Genomic DNA, 16,239 nt, shown 5'->3' with positions numbered 1-16,239 from the left:
TCAAAAGCAGAGACAGAGAAGTAAAAGTTACTATCCAAGTTACACTTGCCGAAGATGAAGCAGTCACACGCCACAGGCTCCATCCCGCAGTCACAGGGATGCCGTGCTGGGAAGCTGACACAAGTAGATGATGATCATTCTTGTCTCCTCCCGGAGGTTGAGGAGCTGCTGTACCTGCTTCCAGCGAGCCCACTTACTCCCTTACAGCTTTCACACCCTCCCTCACCCCAGCATCCACACTAAGTTTAATCTCTTTTTTTATCTCTTTCGTTTTTTCATAGTCTTTGTCTCTCCTCCACTTCCTTTCAGTGTTACAAGGAGAAACAGTCAGCATGGAAGGAGGGGAACATAAAACTTCTTTCCAAGAAGCTGAATGCCTGCTGTACCCTCCTGTCCCACCCTCAGTTAAGGTGTCCTTCCACAGAAGCAGAGGGACAATGTTTGGTTCAGTCACGTGTTGTGGTTTAGGGTGTCAGGTTTTTTCCTAAGACTGGTGAAATGTCAGAACCAAACTGCAAGTTACACAGATGTAACAACTGTTTATTTTTGTGAGCTGTCCTTCACTAAAACTAGCCAAATTACCACTATTTTGACTAGGGATTCAAGTCACACGCACTCAGGAAAAGCAGCATGTTAATATTTGTATCACTGAGGCTGCATGTATGTTGTGAAATCCACTTTTCAAGTATGCAACTTGAAAGAGCCCAGCTCTGTTTTGAGGAAGAGTTTTACTTCCTAAGGAGTAGCTCATGTTAGTCATTTTCCATTGGTCCATGCTAGTGAGTGATGACTCGGTGTTGACCATGAACAGAGAGACCAGTTGTGCTTAAATCCTACAACACACGAAGAACAAAACCCTGAAAAATGCAACCTTTTCTGTGGTACTGCTATTTTAAGTTCATGACAGGTTACCAGATCTACCCTCAGGTCTAGACAAGCCAGCAAATCTGACTGTGTGAGCAAACCAATTTACCGCAAAGTTATAATAAATGAGAATCATGAGGAACTTACAATATTGGTTAAAGAATTTATCTACGAACACGCCTGCAAATTTTAGCTGTCAGTTTCTTCTAAAGAGCTCCAAGAAGCCAAACATTAGATTAGTATTAGTGCCATAAGGCAGTAATGGAAACAATAGTTTTATTTATGTTGTGACACTTAACACTGGTTTCAAACAGAATAATTACATTTGTGAGGTGGCATCATAATACCACAAAAAAAGCATGTTACAGAAACAAAGAGTTCTGGTAAGATGTACAAGTTTCACATGAGAGAGTGAGCAGTGGAAAAAGTATTTGCAGTTTCCATGAATTGTGTACAAGTTGGTGGGAAAGAAACTAAGGACATAAAAAGAAATCCATACACATGAGTTAAGGCTCTTATTTGCAAGTGATCTTCCTATTGGAAGCATATTGAAAATGCTTTCTCTAAACAGGATCAGCTTGAGGATTTAAACCTGTGCAAGAAGATTCACAACTATGGTGCTGTGGAGCTCACTGTCCACATAAAAAAGGGCTGTGTTTGTTTCCTCTTTACACCACTCTATTGTACACGAGTCTTTACCACATGCACCTGAAGATTAAGATGTACATGCAAGCTAAGTCCCCGTCTAATGTAAAAAGAGAAAAGGCATTTCTTCTTTTGTCCCCATTCAGCGGGGAACTCTTAACTGATATTTCTCAAGCAGAGGGAAATCAGACATCCCCTTTTTACAAAAGCTATATGGAGTTTCTGGAGCTACTGCAAAGTAAAACTTGCCCAATTTAGCTTTTAAAATGCATGAAGGTGTAAGCAGAGAAAACCAAGTAAACCAGCCTGTGAATAAGCAGCAGTGTCAGCGCCATAGGGCTGCACTTCTGCTGAGGAAGACAAAGAAGCATTGTGAAGAGAATTTTTGCAAGCACTGAGGAGAATGCAGAGAACAAAGCCTTTAAAAAAAACCCCAAATAAATCAAGTTTCAAAATAGCATCAAATTTGGAATTTAGGTGCTTGGTGACACAGAAAAAGGGAGATCACCCAAGCAGCTCAAAATCACCTGAGAGATGAAGGAACTTACTATACATTATGCAGTTCATTCAAAACCATCTTCATGCATTTGTGTACCTCCCTCAAAGCTACACTCATTTTATTTAGGATTTTGGAAGGCATTACAGGAAAGGTCTTTATTGGGAGTTAGCAAAGTTCGTTTGTTAAACAAAATGCTTTCTAGACCTTGAAAGGTACAAAGAAGCCCTGCTAAGCACCTAATGGCCTTGGACACAAGAAAGTGGGGGGGTTGAAGAGGGGAGGACATGAGCTCAGGTAAGAGCTGCTTCTGCTGGATTCGACCTTAATTGCAGGTACAAAGTACCCATGGGTACTTAGCACAAAGTACAAGTGTTATGTTGCACAGCCTCACAGGACACACTGGTGTTACCTGCACACACTGCTCACCACATCCATGCTCAGTCTGACAGGGACACAGCCTTGCTGAGCCCTGCTGTGCTCTCGGCAGGATTCCAGTGCCCAGCTGGGGCAGGCCAGGCCAGCAGCTGCTCCATCTGAAAAACAGCTCAGTGCACACAGGCCAACACTCTGAACACTGCAAGCTGGTATATAAAGGGTACAAACCCAAAGCTTTTACATCCTATTCTTGGGAGCCAAATTGAAAGCTACAGTAAGTGACTCAATGAGCAAGAAGTATCTAAATATATACCCTTTGCTCCTGTTTACTCTGTGCAAGTGACCACATTTGATACAAAAAGAAACAGCATTCTGCATGTTGAAAAATTAGCATCACCACACTGGCCAGAATCAAGACTTGAACTCTTTCCTGTGAAAAGACCACATTAATCTTGATTAAGGACCATAGAAGATTGACCAACCCAAAACTGACTACTCTGTTACCTACTAAGGAGAGGAGATAGTCGGGAAAGGCACACTACAAAACCCAGTTACCACAACTCACAGGTATCTTTGGCAATGCATCCAGCCTAATGAATCATTCCTGTAACAATCTTTCAAAGGACAGCATCTTATTGCCTTATTCACTCTCAATTTCTCTGGGACTCCAGGAAAGCTCACACTTGAGAATGCAGGTAACTGTAAAATAACTTTCATTCCTTTATTCAAACTTCACATATACAGTGGAGAAAAAGACATTTTAAAATAGATCCATATAATTATATGGATTTCTGCAACATATCAAATTCAGATCAAAATTAAGATATACACTGTATTTCATAACCAAGCTAAAGCTGAAGTGTGTACTTCGTTTGTGTAATAGAACCCAGGAACTACTCTGAACACTGGAACATTCACCAGTCAAATTCCACCCAGTGGGAAGTTTTTACAGCAATTTGGAGGTGTAGAATCCCTCTTTACGGCTATACAACCACACTGTAAACAAGTATTTGAATTAGGCAGTTTCCCTTCTAGCTTCCAAAAAGCCTTCATTTTACAAAAGCAGTTCTTGTAAGTTGCAATGGACACAGGAAGATTTAAACCAGTGGTTTTCAGTATGGAAGTTGCCAACCTCAAATGAGTAGATCCACAGCAGTTATCTTTTATAAAGAACAGCCAGAGCCTAAGCTCAGCACATCTTCAGTCCTGATGTATATTTCCTCGTGGCTGGGTGTTTTTCCTCAGATGCTAACAGCACAAACACTGTTCATGCAACTGGAAAGAACCAAACATTTGAAACAAGAGCCAGAAGAGTAACAGTGGATGTGATTTTAAGAGAAAAGCTGAAGGAAACTTGCATGTTCTCACAATAAGCCAGAGAGAGCTCCACAAAACAACCAGTCCTGATGGAAGGGGTTACAACAATTAAATGCAAAGTTCAAGTTAGCTGTTTCCAGTCTAAAAACACACACCCTCCACCAGATGTTAGTACTGCTTTAGTCAGAAACTAACAACCCATTCCAAACACATCTCCTAAGAAATAACACAGCTCTTGTTCTAAAGACTGGGAAAGTGCAGGTAAAAACGTACTGAAATCTATATTAATAGGTCAACACTTTACAAAAAAAAAAAAAAAAAAAAAGTTGTAGGACTTGAATAATCCCTTTTTAAACTGCTTAACACATCTGATAAATAACTTACATGTCAATCTGATACACGCTGTACCGTTTGGCTCTTGAATCCCAAAACTTTCTGTATGAGACACCACATCTAGAACACTCTCAAATAAATAGTGAAAACCCAAAAATAGTGAGTGTTTCAAAGCAAGAGTAACAGTACATCACGCAAGATAATCAGCTCTATACATACAGGGAATGCCATTCTGGTTGAAGAAATTATGAAGCAGTATTCGCCATGAAATACTAGGCACAAGAATAAATCAATTAGACAGTGTTTTCTGCCTAATAGACAAGTCTAAAATTAACATTCTTGGCAATACAACATTGTAACTGATATGCTTCTTAACATTTAAGAGCCTTAATTGCAAAATTCATGAAGCGATGTTTATATTTGTGTCTTTGACAAGCAGTTACAGTTCTGGACAGATTTCTTCTATGCTGTGTGCTCTACTTTCCAGCTGGTCACGAGTAACATGTGCTGCATAAGAAAGATTACAAAAAATAGGTAATTCTTCACACCCATTCAATATTTTCACAACACACACAAATATCCTCCTGAAATTATCTTTGCTTCTCCAAAGATCATGTTTGCCAACCCATCTGAGCAATGTATAAGCTTTTAGTTGGAGTGCAGAAACTTCTAAAACAGTTATTTGAGCCTCATGCTCTAAAGAGATGGCCAACACCACTGTTCAGCACACCAAGCACTGAGTGCTCACCCCACTCTAGACCTGGGAGGATTTAACTCAGGTGTTTAGAACTAAAACATGAGGTTCCTGAAACACCAGCAAACATAGTGCTTCCCAGGTCAAATTTCAGTTCCAGATGAGACACTTGAAATAAAAAACCCCCAGATTTATACACAAAGGAGCACAGTCAGTTGTGTTTTCAGGAAGTTGTTAACTCATGCTTTTGAGCAAAAGCACTGCAATAAATCAGAGGAAAATTCTCCTCAGTGCTGATCAAAGAATACCTCATCAAACTAACAGTAATCTTTTTAAAAGGCCAGTTAGGCTTGGGCATGAGTTAGATTTGGTAACATACAGTTTAACAAGCAAACACCACAGCTAACCAGCAGAACTGATTGCTGTGTGCTTCCAGCCTTCTCACTTAATTTATCTTTAGGGTGATGCTAACCCTGGTTAAGGAAACACAACATATTCTGTATCTACCAAAGGCCACACCCAGTCAGTAACAGCTCAGCTGCTGGGTGCCATCTGAGCAGGGTTAGCAGAGCAATGCGGCTAAATGAACCAGAGAAAGAGAACAATAGCCTTACTGCTTGTCAATTGAACTGCTGTAGACAACACCCTCTGGCTGATACTTTTGTGTAGCAGAAGACAGGTCTGCACTAAAATAATCACGCTTAAATTTACCTACATCAGGAATATTTCCTTCAGTGATTACAAAGAGAATTTCTTAAGGGATGGTTTTTATGGAGAGAAACAAAGGTCACTGCGGCTGGCAAAGTCAATTTATGTTATTTATGGATTCATAAATAGCAAGTAGCCAGAGGAGGTGAAATGCTGAAGCAAGCAAACGTAGTCATAGAATGGTTTGGGTTGGAAGGAACCTTATAGGACATCCAGCTCCAACTCCCCTGCCATATGCAGTCTATTACAACTTTTACTTTCTTTTCTACAAAAGAGCTTGGCTGCTGGAATCCATATGCGTGGGATAAGGCATGGCTACTTGAGGCAAGAAAGGAATGATCCATCCTTTTAAAACACTTGGTAGCCACAATATGAAGACAGGAGCAAAAATATACAAAGAGTTCTCACCATCACTGACTGGACTGGCCATCTTCAATTCAATCAGCAAGAAATCTCAGTCTGTAACCAAGAAGTGCAACTTGTATTAGTGGACCTGGTGGTATCTGACAGGAGCCTGCTTAAGCCTGCCCTAAGTCTTTAGCCCCTTCTTTGAAAGGAGAGTGTAGGGATTAGAAATGTACTGTTAGTTTTACTCAAATACAAACCAGACAGAATTAGAGGGTAGAATGAAACATCGGATAAGAGAAGCACAGAATCTTTAAGGGATCTTCATGGATAGAAAAAATTCCAGGTGAGAAGAGATTCTCAAATTGCCTGAAAAACAACTGAGGAGCCAGTGGAACCCCAGAGTCACAACAGACCACTAAAAAGTGCCTCTTATGTCACATCTTTACCTGCAACCATCGTCAGTACTACAGAAGTCATGTTATTCCACTGGAATAAAAGGACGTTGCATGGCAGCTCGCACTCACATAGACTGACTGGCATAATAATGACTGAGTGGCAGCCACATCAGCTCATAATCTCCGCAACTTCCCAAGAAGTCAGGTGGAAGAATTTATAAAAATGTAGCTCCAATACAATATGCAAATACTCAGGACATTTCCTTTGAAATTAAAAGCAAGCATCAGGGCTGTTAGTCAGTTTAACAGTGAAGCCAAAACAAGCCATTGCAAAAATGAACTCCTCTATCACCCGGTACAAGAGTAAGGAAACCTTTATTTTTCTGCTCTAGACAAAAGCACTTTAAAATACAATTTCATGTCAAAGAGCTCTTTGAAAGTTATCCAGGTGAATAATCCTTCCAATACGGTGTTCTCAGGAACATGAATATTAATAGGATTTTGATTTCCTTCCACAGAGGAAACAGCCTAATTTTTAAATACTCAAGTGCTTAATGTAACCAAAAGCACAGCATGACCAAAAGCACAATGACCAAAAACCCCAAGTAGCAAGTGTTAAAGTCATCTGAGAAATCTTCTGTAGCTCTAATTAACACTTACAAATAAGGAGATTCTTCTGTGCCCTCAGAATACAGATGAGAAAGCAATAAATAACGTAATCTCGAAAAAGTTATTTCAGTAAAACTTAGACATTACCACAGCTATGCGCTGAACAGTTCTCATCTCAATACAGGAATTTTTTAAAATGTGGGCAGTGGCAGAAGACTGGTTTATTAACATTTTTGTTCATATCCTGTCATCCTTTGCCCAATCCCGTCTCATAATCCGTCTGAGGACATTCAATTCACCAGCTGCCACAAAAGTGAGACCAGTACTTAACCTCAGAAGAACTGATCAAGGACAGGGATTAAAGGCTGTGATAGCTGATATAGAGATTAGGAGATAACAAAACATGAAGGTTTAAGCAGAATGATAGAAAAGTGAAGAACTGAGAACTACATCAGGTTAATGGAAATTATTTCTATATGCTACGGTGTGGAGGTGAACCAGTTAGTTAATGGTTTGCTACACTGGCAGACAGTTACATTTATGGATTCTATTAGCCATGAGCAGTCTAAAATTGATAATTACCAGTTGTGGCTCTGAAGCTGGTTATGAGGAAGGTGGAATGGACTTCAACAATAGAGATGGAAAAATGCTGCAAAGGTCTGCCTTCTTTCCACTGGCGAATGCAGCTGGGGAGCGGAGTTGCCTCTGTTTTACAGCAGAGTGCAGAGAGATGGCAGCTTCAGGCCATGCAGAAGGCTCATACGGTTGGCTACTGCAGCCCTCCTTTCCCCTGGAGAGTGAAGTTCTAGTAAATAGCCATTATAAGGCCTGTGTTAACTTACTGGATAAACTCAGTCCAGTAATGGGTCTCAGACACGTACCAAATGACCCTTTCAGAGCAATTGTGAAGGAATTAGTCCTCCTGTAGTAAATAACAGGCTGAAAAGGTGCAATCCACAGAACTTGAAACACGCAACTTTGCAAATCACCTTTTTATTGCGTGCCATTTAAATGAATTTTAGAAGAGTTCCTAGTTCACATGGTTGTGAAAAGCAGATGTGAACCAAGTTAAACCCATGCAGCATCTTCCCAAGTCTGCAGACCGTGCTAATATCTCATAGCTTTGCCAACCACAGATGAACGAGGCTTACAGACTTCACTGCCACCAGTCTCATGAGCAACAGATGTGTAGGTTTTTAATGTCAAAAATTTATTTAAAGTGCTGTTACATAAAGAGGTGGGGAGTGAACTGTAATTATTCACTAGAATACCACCACAAAAGTCTAAGACTTTTCACCCAGAGAGAAGTTTAAAGATGAAAGAGAAGATGTCAGCCTCTATAGTTTTAGAAGTTTCCTACAAAGAGAGCCCTGAAACAGGTTCCAGCAAAACAGCTCCCACTTAAACATCCCAGACTGTCTTCCAGTAGCTGCACAAAAAGCAAAGTTGAGCCTCTTATCCCATACTGTAGCAATGAACATTTCTGCTCAAGGACAAGTCAGTATTGAAGGCCTAACAGCAGTTTTACATTACAGTGTTCTTCCTCAGGAAGATAAATACAATCCTCTCAAAAGGGAGGAAACATTGGTGATAATTTCCCATTGCAGGCTACAGGATAGATTGGAAGCAGAACGGGAAATGACCCACAACAAAAAGCCAGGCTCTCCCACGTGGCCATTAAAGTATTCAGTACAAGACAGCTCTTCCTTTAAACAGGGTGCTGGCAACTTCACTACCCAAAGTCAGCCAGCCTGGGGAAATGGTAAGAAGCAGAGATGTTTGTTTTTCTGTTATGCCACAACAAACAAAGGCCTACGTGCTGTTTGTCAACACTGATAGTTTTTGTTCCATGCGACAAATCTACCTGTCAAGACAGAGTGCAACATTACTCATTGAGTGTTACATACATACTGTACTCCTTGTAGTCATTCTCACACTTGAGTATATTCATTTCCCAACAGCTCAAAGGACCACCAGTACTTACAGGTGCTTTTTAATTAATCAGTAGCTCACCATGTTCAGTAACTTCTGTACTCATCGTTTCTACATCTGCAGCATCACGCATCTCTTCATCCTCTTCATCTTCCTCTTCTTCACCATGTAATTCTTTTGCAATGAGCTGCCTTGCCAGTTTGATGTTTCTTCCTTCATTGTAGTGCATTTTTCTCTTCATTTCAAACTGCTTCTTTTTCTCTGTGGACAAATAAATGGAAATAGTTGCCCCTTCCCTTAAAAAAAAAAAATAATCAATGTATCTTCTTCAAAGAGGAACTCACTGAATAAAAATTATCATCTTCAAGCAGTGGAGTGTTCTTCTAAAATGAGTCTGACTTACAAAAAAGGATAGTAATTGATGTACTGGAATCTCAGAAGCGCTTCTGTAAGAACCTGTTTGCAACTAAGAGCAAGTCTGAACCATGAGAAGCATCTGGTAAAAGTACACAAAACTCCAAAGTTTCACAAGCCTTGTTTCTAAGTAAACTCAAGGACAAATTGGGACATACTGCTGGGATAGAAGATGAACTTTTGCAGATGTGTGGCTTGACTCCTGGCTAGCCACCAAAGGTCAGTTATGAAAGATATATTTACCACATGTAGAAGAAAATATTTTCCACTTTCCCCATGGCCTGAAGCCAACTCTGCTCCATATATTAAACATAAGCATGTGCAGCAGTAATGCGTTATAATTAAAGTAAATTTTGCTTACTGCCAGCTCCAACACTTTGTTTCCTTCCTTTAGTATAGCAATGTTTCATGCTCAAAGTTAAGGCCAGGAAATTTGAGAAGCAGCAGTTAGATAATACAAGCCTGAAACCTTAGAAGTATTGTTGTTTGACTGTTCCCTCAAAACGTTCTAGTCTAAGTTAACATGAAACAACATCTCTGTTAAAGATGGTATTTGCTTTGGAATAACTGTAGACTTCCTATTGTATCCATCTACCAGTTGTAACCAGTTGCTTTGAGAATAGTAGAAATACCATCTCTTTGCAAGCAATGAGCAGCATTTTATTTGTAGTGGTACTCATTGAATTAAGTCTATCTGAAATATGTTCAGATTAAAAACTATTCCTTCAACCCCAAACCAGAACTTCTTACTAGAGGTGTCTCAGCAGGAATTCCTGCACCTTAAGCTTGTATGCAGGGAGGCAGCCAGCAACAGCAACTTCCTGTTTATATGTAGACCCCAAACCAAACATTCCTGATTAGAAACAAGCAGCATACTTGTTCAAACATTATTTATCTCTATTTTCAAATCACAACATTTTTCTGATAGAACTTCTTCTTCAAAAATTTCTTACTGAAAACCTGAAACTACTTGTAAGAAAAGAGTCTAAACAAAAGAAAGAAAACAGCTTATGCCCACCCCGTTCTTCAGGTGTTAATTCTTCATCCTCCTCCTCCTCACTGCTTTCTTCTTGCCTTGCTATAATCTTGGGTCCTCTGCCTTCAGCTGCAGCTGCCAGTCTACATAAATCATGCAATACAAAATGCTGAAACAGCAAGCTTTTCACTATTTAAAATACATGACATATCAGAACACTCATACAAACAGCTTTGTTCATTATTTTTGCCATATTTATATGTGGTAACAACCTGCAAGAGGTTTAAATTACCAGTAGCACTATCAAACACTGAAAACCACTTAATTTGACAATAGTAAAAACGCAGCTTCTAGAGAAACCAGCAACAGCTTTTCATAAAGAAAATCTACCCCAGGAAAGAGCAGATTATCTTCACATTTAGTCAGGTTTTTTTATTACAATACTTACTTTTTACTCAGCACATCTGCTCTTAAGGGCTCATATTCTGAATCACTCACGGCATCCTCATCATCTTCTCCTACCATGCTTGGAGGGCAAACAAAAAGCAGCCTTTTTAGTAACTTGCTCGAGTTTGTCATTTGCTCAAGAAAACAGTAAAACCTTACAACACTCAATTAAAAGACTCCTTTAATGCTTCAAAAGCTTTCCAAATCAGCTTCAAGTATTGATATGACAACAATATATTCTAGTACTAAAAAAAATAAAATCAGTAGAAGTCAGACTTTTTTATTCCATTCAAAGCCCAAAGTATGCTACAACAAACCTTCTAAACTTTGTCCTTTCAGATTGTTCTTCTTATTTAGAAGCTTTCTAGATCTGAGTATGTTGCATACACCCAGCAGGCCTGAACAGTAATACTACATCACCCACAAAGTAAATTTTGCTCTAAACCCACAATTCCACCTGGCAGCACACAGGCCAACACTTCAGCAAGCATACCTGTGGTAAGGAGTACTTGGCTCATCGATTTTCATCAAGCCATAATCTTTGCCTGGAGGGTGGTATGTAGCTATGATGTTCATTTCATCCCACTTCTGGGATTTTTTACTGAAATAAGAAAAGAAAATTTTCTTATATTCTAAAACAATTAGTTCTGCTTTACTTGAGAAGGAATTTTTAAAACATCATCTGATCTCCACTACATACTAGGCACAAAAAGTTTTGTTATGACACACAGACATGTTCAAAGTATGACTATTAAATACTGCTCTATACATATTTAAGTCATAAAAATTATCAGTGCAACTTAATTTCCCTAACAAGTCACAATAGCTAATCAAACTTAATGATCTATAAACATATTCATATAATTCAGAGACTCCTGGTCTTGTTCAATGACTATCTTGTGAACGGTTTGATTTTCCATTAACCTGTAAAAAGACAATTCTTCCCTTTATTACACCCCACAAGACTTCAATACAACCCAATATCTTTCACTTCACCTCTACTGAGGGAACTGAAATGATTATTAGCAAAACTGTTACATAAACATTAGCAACCAACAAATCCCCTCCTGCAGTGAAATAAGTAGCACAGAACAAGCTGGTTATTAATACTGCTTTTGTCATTATAAATTGGAATCATAAGCCAAGTGATTCACTGCTATAATTACACTGAGGGAGTTTCACATTTTATACAGACAGGCACCAGTGATGCCACATTATCTAGAATTTTCTTAGTCAACCAGAAAAGGTACCATTTTATGTATATTTGAAGAAACTAAAGCTCACCCACACTGACTGCTCACTGACAAAATATATAAGCCACAAGAAAAGCAATTGCCTTGTGGCCAGAGAAAGAGCCAGCTCTCCATGGATCTAAAAGCCACAGAAGAATGTTTAATCAACACAAACCACCATGTTCCACGTTTTCTCTAAAAACGTTATTGCAAATTTCATATAAGGTGGTCTTTCCCTTAGATTAAGCCAATAAATTGAATTTTAGAATAATACAAAATTTCCACAAATTAATACATTCCTGTTGTAAATTATTAGTTAAGGAAACAAACATTATAAGACTTTGTGGTTTTTATGGGGGTGTGTTTGGTGTGGGGTGGTGGTTGTTTGGGTTTTTGGGGGGTGGGAGGAGGCAGATGGCTGGAAGACTTCCACTTAACTGCTCTTGTTTAAATACAGACCACTCCAATAACAGATCTGAAAGATACATTCAATCTCAATAACATAAGGGCTCTTGAGCAGAAAAATACCTGTAAAACAAACTTAATAAAGCAAAAATTCAAGCACAAACAAGATTCTACATTTACAGGATCACTGCATAATACAACGTGGGGGAAAAAAACTAAGGAGAAAAAAATAGATGTGGGGGTTGATGTTGAATCCTACATGCCACAGGCTTACACTCCAGAAATTAATACAAATTGAAAGATCTTAATCCCCTCAGCACACAGTACCCAGTGCCAAGGTCTCATGTTCGAGGCTCCAGGTCCATTTAATCATTCTGTGCAAACACAAGGACTGCAGCATAAGCGGACAACACGTGAGGCAGATCGTGGCTCTGGCAGGGCGGGCAGTCATGAGCTTTGTGATGACAAAGCAAGAGCTCCGGTCTAGGTACACCACTCATTCAAAACTGTCTGGTTAGGAGTCGAAAAATCCCCAGTTTACCCAGTTTAACACAGCCTAAAGTTCATCCGTGATCAACACAAGATGCTCACTGTGTTGCACAGCGAGGAGTTTTACCAGGCAGAGTACTGAGCCAGTGGTACACAGGGTGCACAGCCCCTGTAAAGACACAGAGCTCAGCTGACAAGGAAATACAACAGATGGGAGAGATTCCCATCACAAGCCTTGTGTTCCCTTGCCCAGAGCACATCAAGGTTTATAGCCCAGGCTCACAACTCCACCTAGTAATAATACTGGCAATCTTGGAACAAAGCCTTTGGCAGGCACTGTGCTGGAAATCAGACAGCCCACAAGTGAGCAAGTCAATGAGTCATAAATAAAAGACTGAACGGGTTTTTAGTGGCTTCGTTTTTCACACTTATTTTTTTAAACTCAGATTTCAACACTAAAAGCCTTGGCTGTGGAACACCTCCCAAAGTACTACTTAAAGTTCACCTAGGGGGAGAAAAAAGTCATTAGTGGCAAAGAGACAAACATGTCATTTCACCTCTGCTTGTAAAAAGCCCCCACAGGAGAGTGACTAAGTGCTCTGCAAACCCACACCTCCCCTGCTTGTCCCCAGTTTTGCATGCTTAGGCACGTCTGCACAGCACAACGCTAATGACAGGGCTTAGGAGCATCACAGGGAAATGCATCCTGACACCCCTTCAGATACAGAAATAGGAAATCTAATCTTCCTTAGGAAAATGAGACCTGAAAAATCTTGTAAGTGCTAATTTGCATGTTCTCACATCTTTAAAAGTACACAATAACTTCATTTGACACCACACCAGGCGGTGTGGACAGGCAAGAAGTTTCAGCAGCAGGAACAGCCAAGGAACACCTCTCACACCTCACTTGCTCCTGCCGCAGCAGACTCACCTCTTCCAACACAGCTGCGTGTGCACACACACACTTCCACAATTCCTTTGTAAAATATCACATCCACTCGCTCACAGGCTCTTACAGCGGTCTGAAGGCAAAAAATACTGTGCCCCAGCAGGTATGCCAAGCGCACATCTGCCATCAAACCACAATCTCAGCTCTTAGGATACAGTTCCAGTGGTGTCCCAATTTCTCAAGCTTCCTTCCTGCACCATATTTTCATTAAGGGAGTTTTCCAAACAATATTACCATCCCTAACAGCAGCACAAGGTCAGTAATGATGCAAGCACATGAGAGCTCTACTGAACATTGTGCTTTAGAAGATGACAACTGATACAACGCCCTCTTTCATCTACACATATTTTTAAAGACCTTCAGACCTGAATTTCAATATTAGAGATAAGCAGAAGAACCAAGAAAACAAGACATCTGAACTTATTAACTAATCTTTAACTTCAAAGGAAAATCACAACTGTACTACTTACCATTTTTCTAAAAACAAAATTTTTGGTTTTGTTTTCCTGAAATCAGAAGTAACACTGATATATTGATTCATTGCCAACCAAAAATAATACCTGAACAGAAACAAGCTTTATATAACCTGTACTGATCTTTCCAGGAAATTTTCTAATGCAGCCTGCCAGATTTAGCCAATATCTTTCAATCTGCATGGCAATTTCAGAATTAATCTAACTGCCTTTATTGGGTCATGTTGGCAAACAGGAAATAAAAGCCAGACTCTAGCCCACAAACTGCTTCCCAAGAAATTACTGTGTGCAATAACCAATATAGCATACGCTCCACAACTCATACTCCAATTCCTATTAATTTTTCAAGATGGTACAAAAGAAACTGCAGAAAATTAAACACAGGCTATCAACAGCCAGTTGTAATTTATGTCTGGTGTGGTAGTAAGTATATCAAGCTACATAATATTAAAACTAAAGAAAAGAAAAAAATCACATTTGTGTAACATACTGCTACTTACACTCACCTGTTTCAAAAACAGCATCTCAGTTGAAATTTTTCTCTGGAAAACAGGAGCAGCTAACACAAACAACACTGCAACCCAAAAACTCTTCTTTCTTACCTTGCTGACTTTAGACTATATTTATGACTTAACTAGGCAAAGATGAAAGAAGTATTACCAGATTAATAACAATAAACCCACCAGCATGACCATTTTATTTTATCATTATTTCTCTCCTGGCAATACTGAATAAGGTGCCAAAAAAAGAAAACTGTCCAAAGCAGACCTGTAAACACTGAGTTCAGGTCAAACCTTGCTCATCATAACTTGATGGAGAATCAGAACGACGGCAGGCAGCACATGCTGGGAGCATCAGGAAAAGTGCAGGATTCTTACCCATCAAGGACAGGTACTGACCAGCTAAAGACCACTTCTGGCATATCTAGACTTACTCGGCGTGTTACAATTAAACCAAGATTTTCACGTCATTCAAATCACAAACAACACGGCTGTGCGTATCCTGAAGTGAGCTATTTTACGGATGGATCCTGCCCAACCGAAGATACATCTTGATGATGTTTCAGCCCAGGAGTGGTCCCATCTCCAGGGACACGCTTCTGATTACAAGAAGCTGCCTATGAGAAGCTGAGAATAAATCAAGCGCACTTCCCAAACTGTGAACTATGCCCGTAGCGCGGGTAAAGCCCTTTGCGAGCCGCCGCACTCAGCAGGTGACAGCCGCTCCTCGGCAGGGGGCACGGCGACAGCTCCCTTGGGGCTCCGCCGGGCGGCACGTCCCCGCTCCCAGCGGAGCTCCCGCTGCCCGGTGCGGCCGCCGAGCGGAGCCGAGCCCCGGGCCCCCTCACCCCGCCCGGCCCGCGCAGCATCCCCCGGGCACGGGACCCCCGGCAGCCCCGGCCGGAGACGCCGCCCGGCTGATCCCGCTCCGCGGGCCCCTGGAAGGAGCGGCACGGCCGGAGGGAGGCCCTGCGGGGACCCGCCGCCACCGGGGCCTCACCCGTGCTCGTCCTCCTCGCAGGCCTGGCTGGCCTGTCGCGCCCCCACGGCCGCTCCCGACGACGCCTTGCTGCCGCTTTTCTTCAGGATGCCCTTGATGGGCCCTCGCCCCGACGCCGAGGCGTCCGGTGCCGAGGGCGCCTCCATGGCCGCGCCGCCCGCCCGGTTCCGCCGCCGCCCCGGCCGCGCCCGCCCCGCGCCGCCGCCGCCGCCTCAGCCCCGCGAGCGCGCGCCCCCTGCCGGCCGGAGGACCCACCGCGCCCCCCGCGCCTGCGCATGCGCCTCCGCCAGGGGGCGCACGGAGCGCGCACGGACACGGATAGATGGACACACGGACACAGGGATAGACACACGGACACAGGGATAGACGGACATACGGACACAGGGATAGATGGACACACGGACACAGGGATAGATGGACACACGGACACAGGGACAGACACACGGACACAGGGATAGATGGACACACGGACACAGGGATAGATGGACACACGGACACAGGGATAGACACACGGACACAGGGATAGACACACGGACACAGGGATAGATGGACACACGGACACAGGGATAGACACACGGACACAGGGACAGACACACGGACACAGGGATAGATGGACACACGGACACAGGGATAGA

At 41.6% G+C, this 16,239-nt stretch overlaps 1 protein-coding gene across 2 annotated transcripts; it reads right to left on the bottom strand.

Annotated features, from left to right (window-relative positions):
- Positions 1 to 3,079: 3,079 nt before the first annotated feature.
- Positions 3,080 to 15,789, bottom strand: PPP1R2 (protein phosphatase 1 regulatory inhibitor subunit 2). 2 transcript variants are annotated; one of them, XM_066326405.1, is made up of 7 exons: positions 15,605 to 15,789; positions 11,050 to 11,157; positions 10,558 to 10,635; positions 10,152 to 10,252; positions 8,801 to 8,980; positions 5,844 to 5,894; positions 3,080 to 4,540 (listed from the first exon to the last, which is right to left on the bottom strand). In XM_066326405.1, the coding sequence occupies exons 1-6, from the start codon at positions 15,748 to 15,750 to the stop codon at positions 5,890 to 5,892; spliced, it is 618 nt and encodes a 205-aa protein (XP_066182502.1). In that variant the 5' UTR covers positions 15,751 to 15,789; the 3' UTR covers positions 3,080 to 4,540; positions 5,844 to 5,889. The 2 variants fall into 2 exon arrangements, with proteins under 2 accessions (XP_066182502.1, XP_066182501.1); XM_066326404.1 differs by lacking the exons at positions 3,080 to 4,540; positions 5,844 to 5,894 and adding an exon at positions 7,391 to 7,577.
- Between the last annotated feature and the right edge of the window lie 450 nt (positions 15,790 to 16,239).

Source organism: Sylvia atricapilla, chromosome 10 (assembly GCF_009819655.1).
Source record: "Sylvia atricapilla isolate bSylAtr1 chromosome 10, bSylAtr1.pri, whole genome shotgun sequence".
NCBI classification, from domain to species: Eukaryota; Metazoa; Chordata; class Aves; order Passeriformes; family Sylviidae; genus Sylvia; species Sylvia atricapilla.
This window is presented reverse-complemented; position numbering and strand designations above follow the sequence as displayed.

What these genes read in the sequence shown, in the direction of transcription:
- PPP1R2 (XM_066326404.1), bottom strand. Translation starts at nt 15,750, where the DNA reads ATGGAGGCGCCCTCGGCACCGGACGCCTCGGCGTCGGGGCGAGGGCCC. An exon ending in TGCGAGGAGGACGAGCACGG is followed by an intron (nt 11,158 to 15,604) that starts GTGAGGCCCCGG and finishes TTCTTATTTCAG; the next exon opens with TAAAAAATCCCAGAAGTGGG. An exon ending in CCAAGTACTCCTTACCACAG is followed by an intron (nt 10,636 to 11,049) that starts GTATGCTTGCTG and finishes TTGCCCTCCAAG; the next exon opens with CATGGTAGGAGAAGATGATG.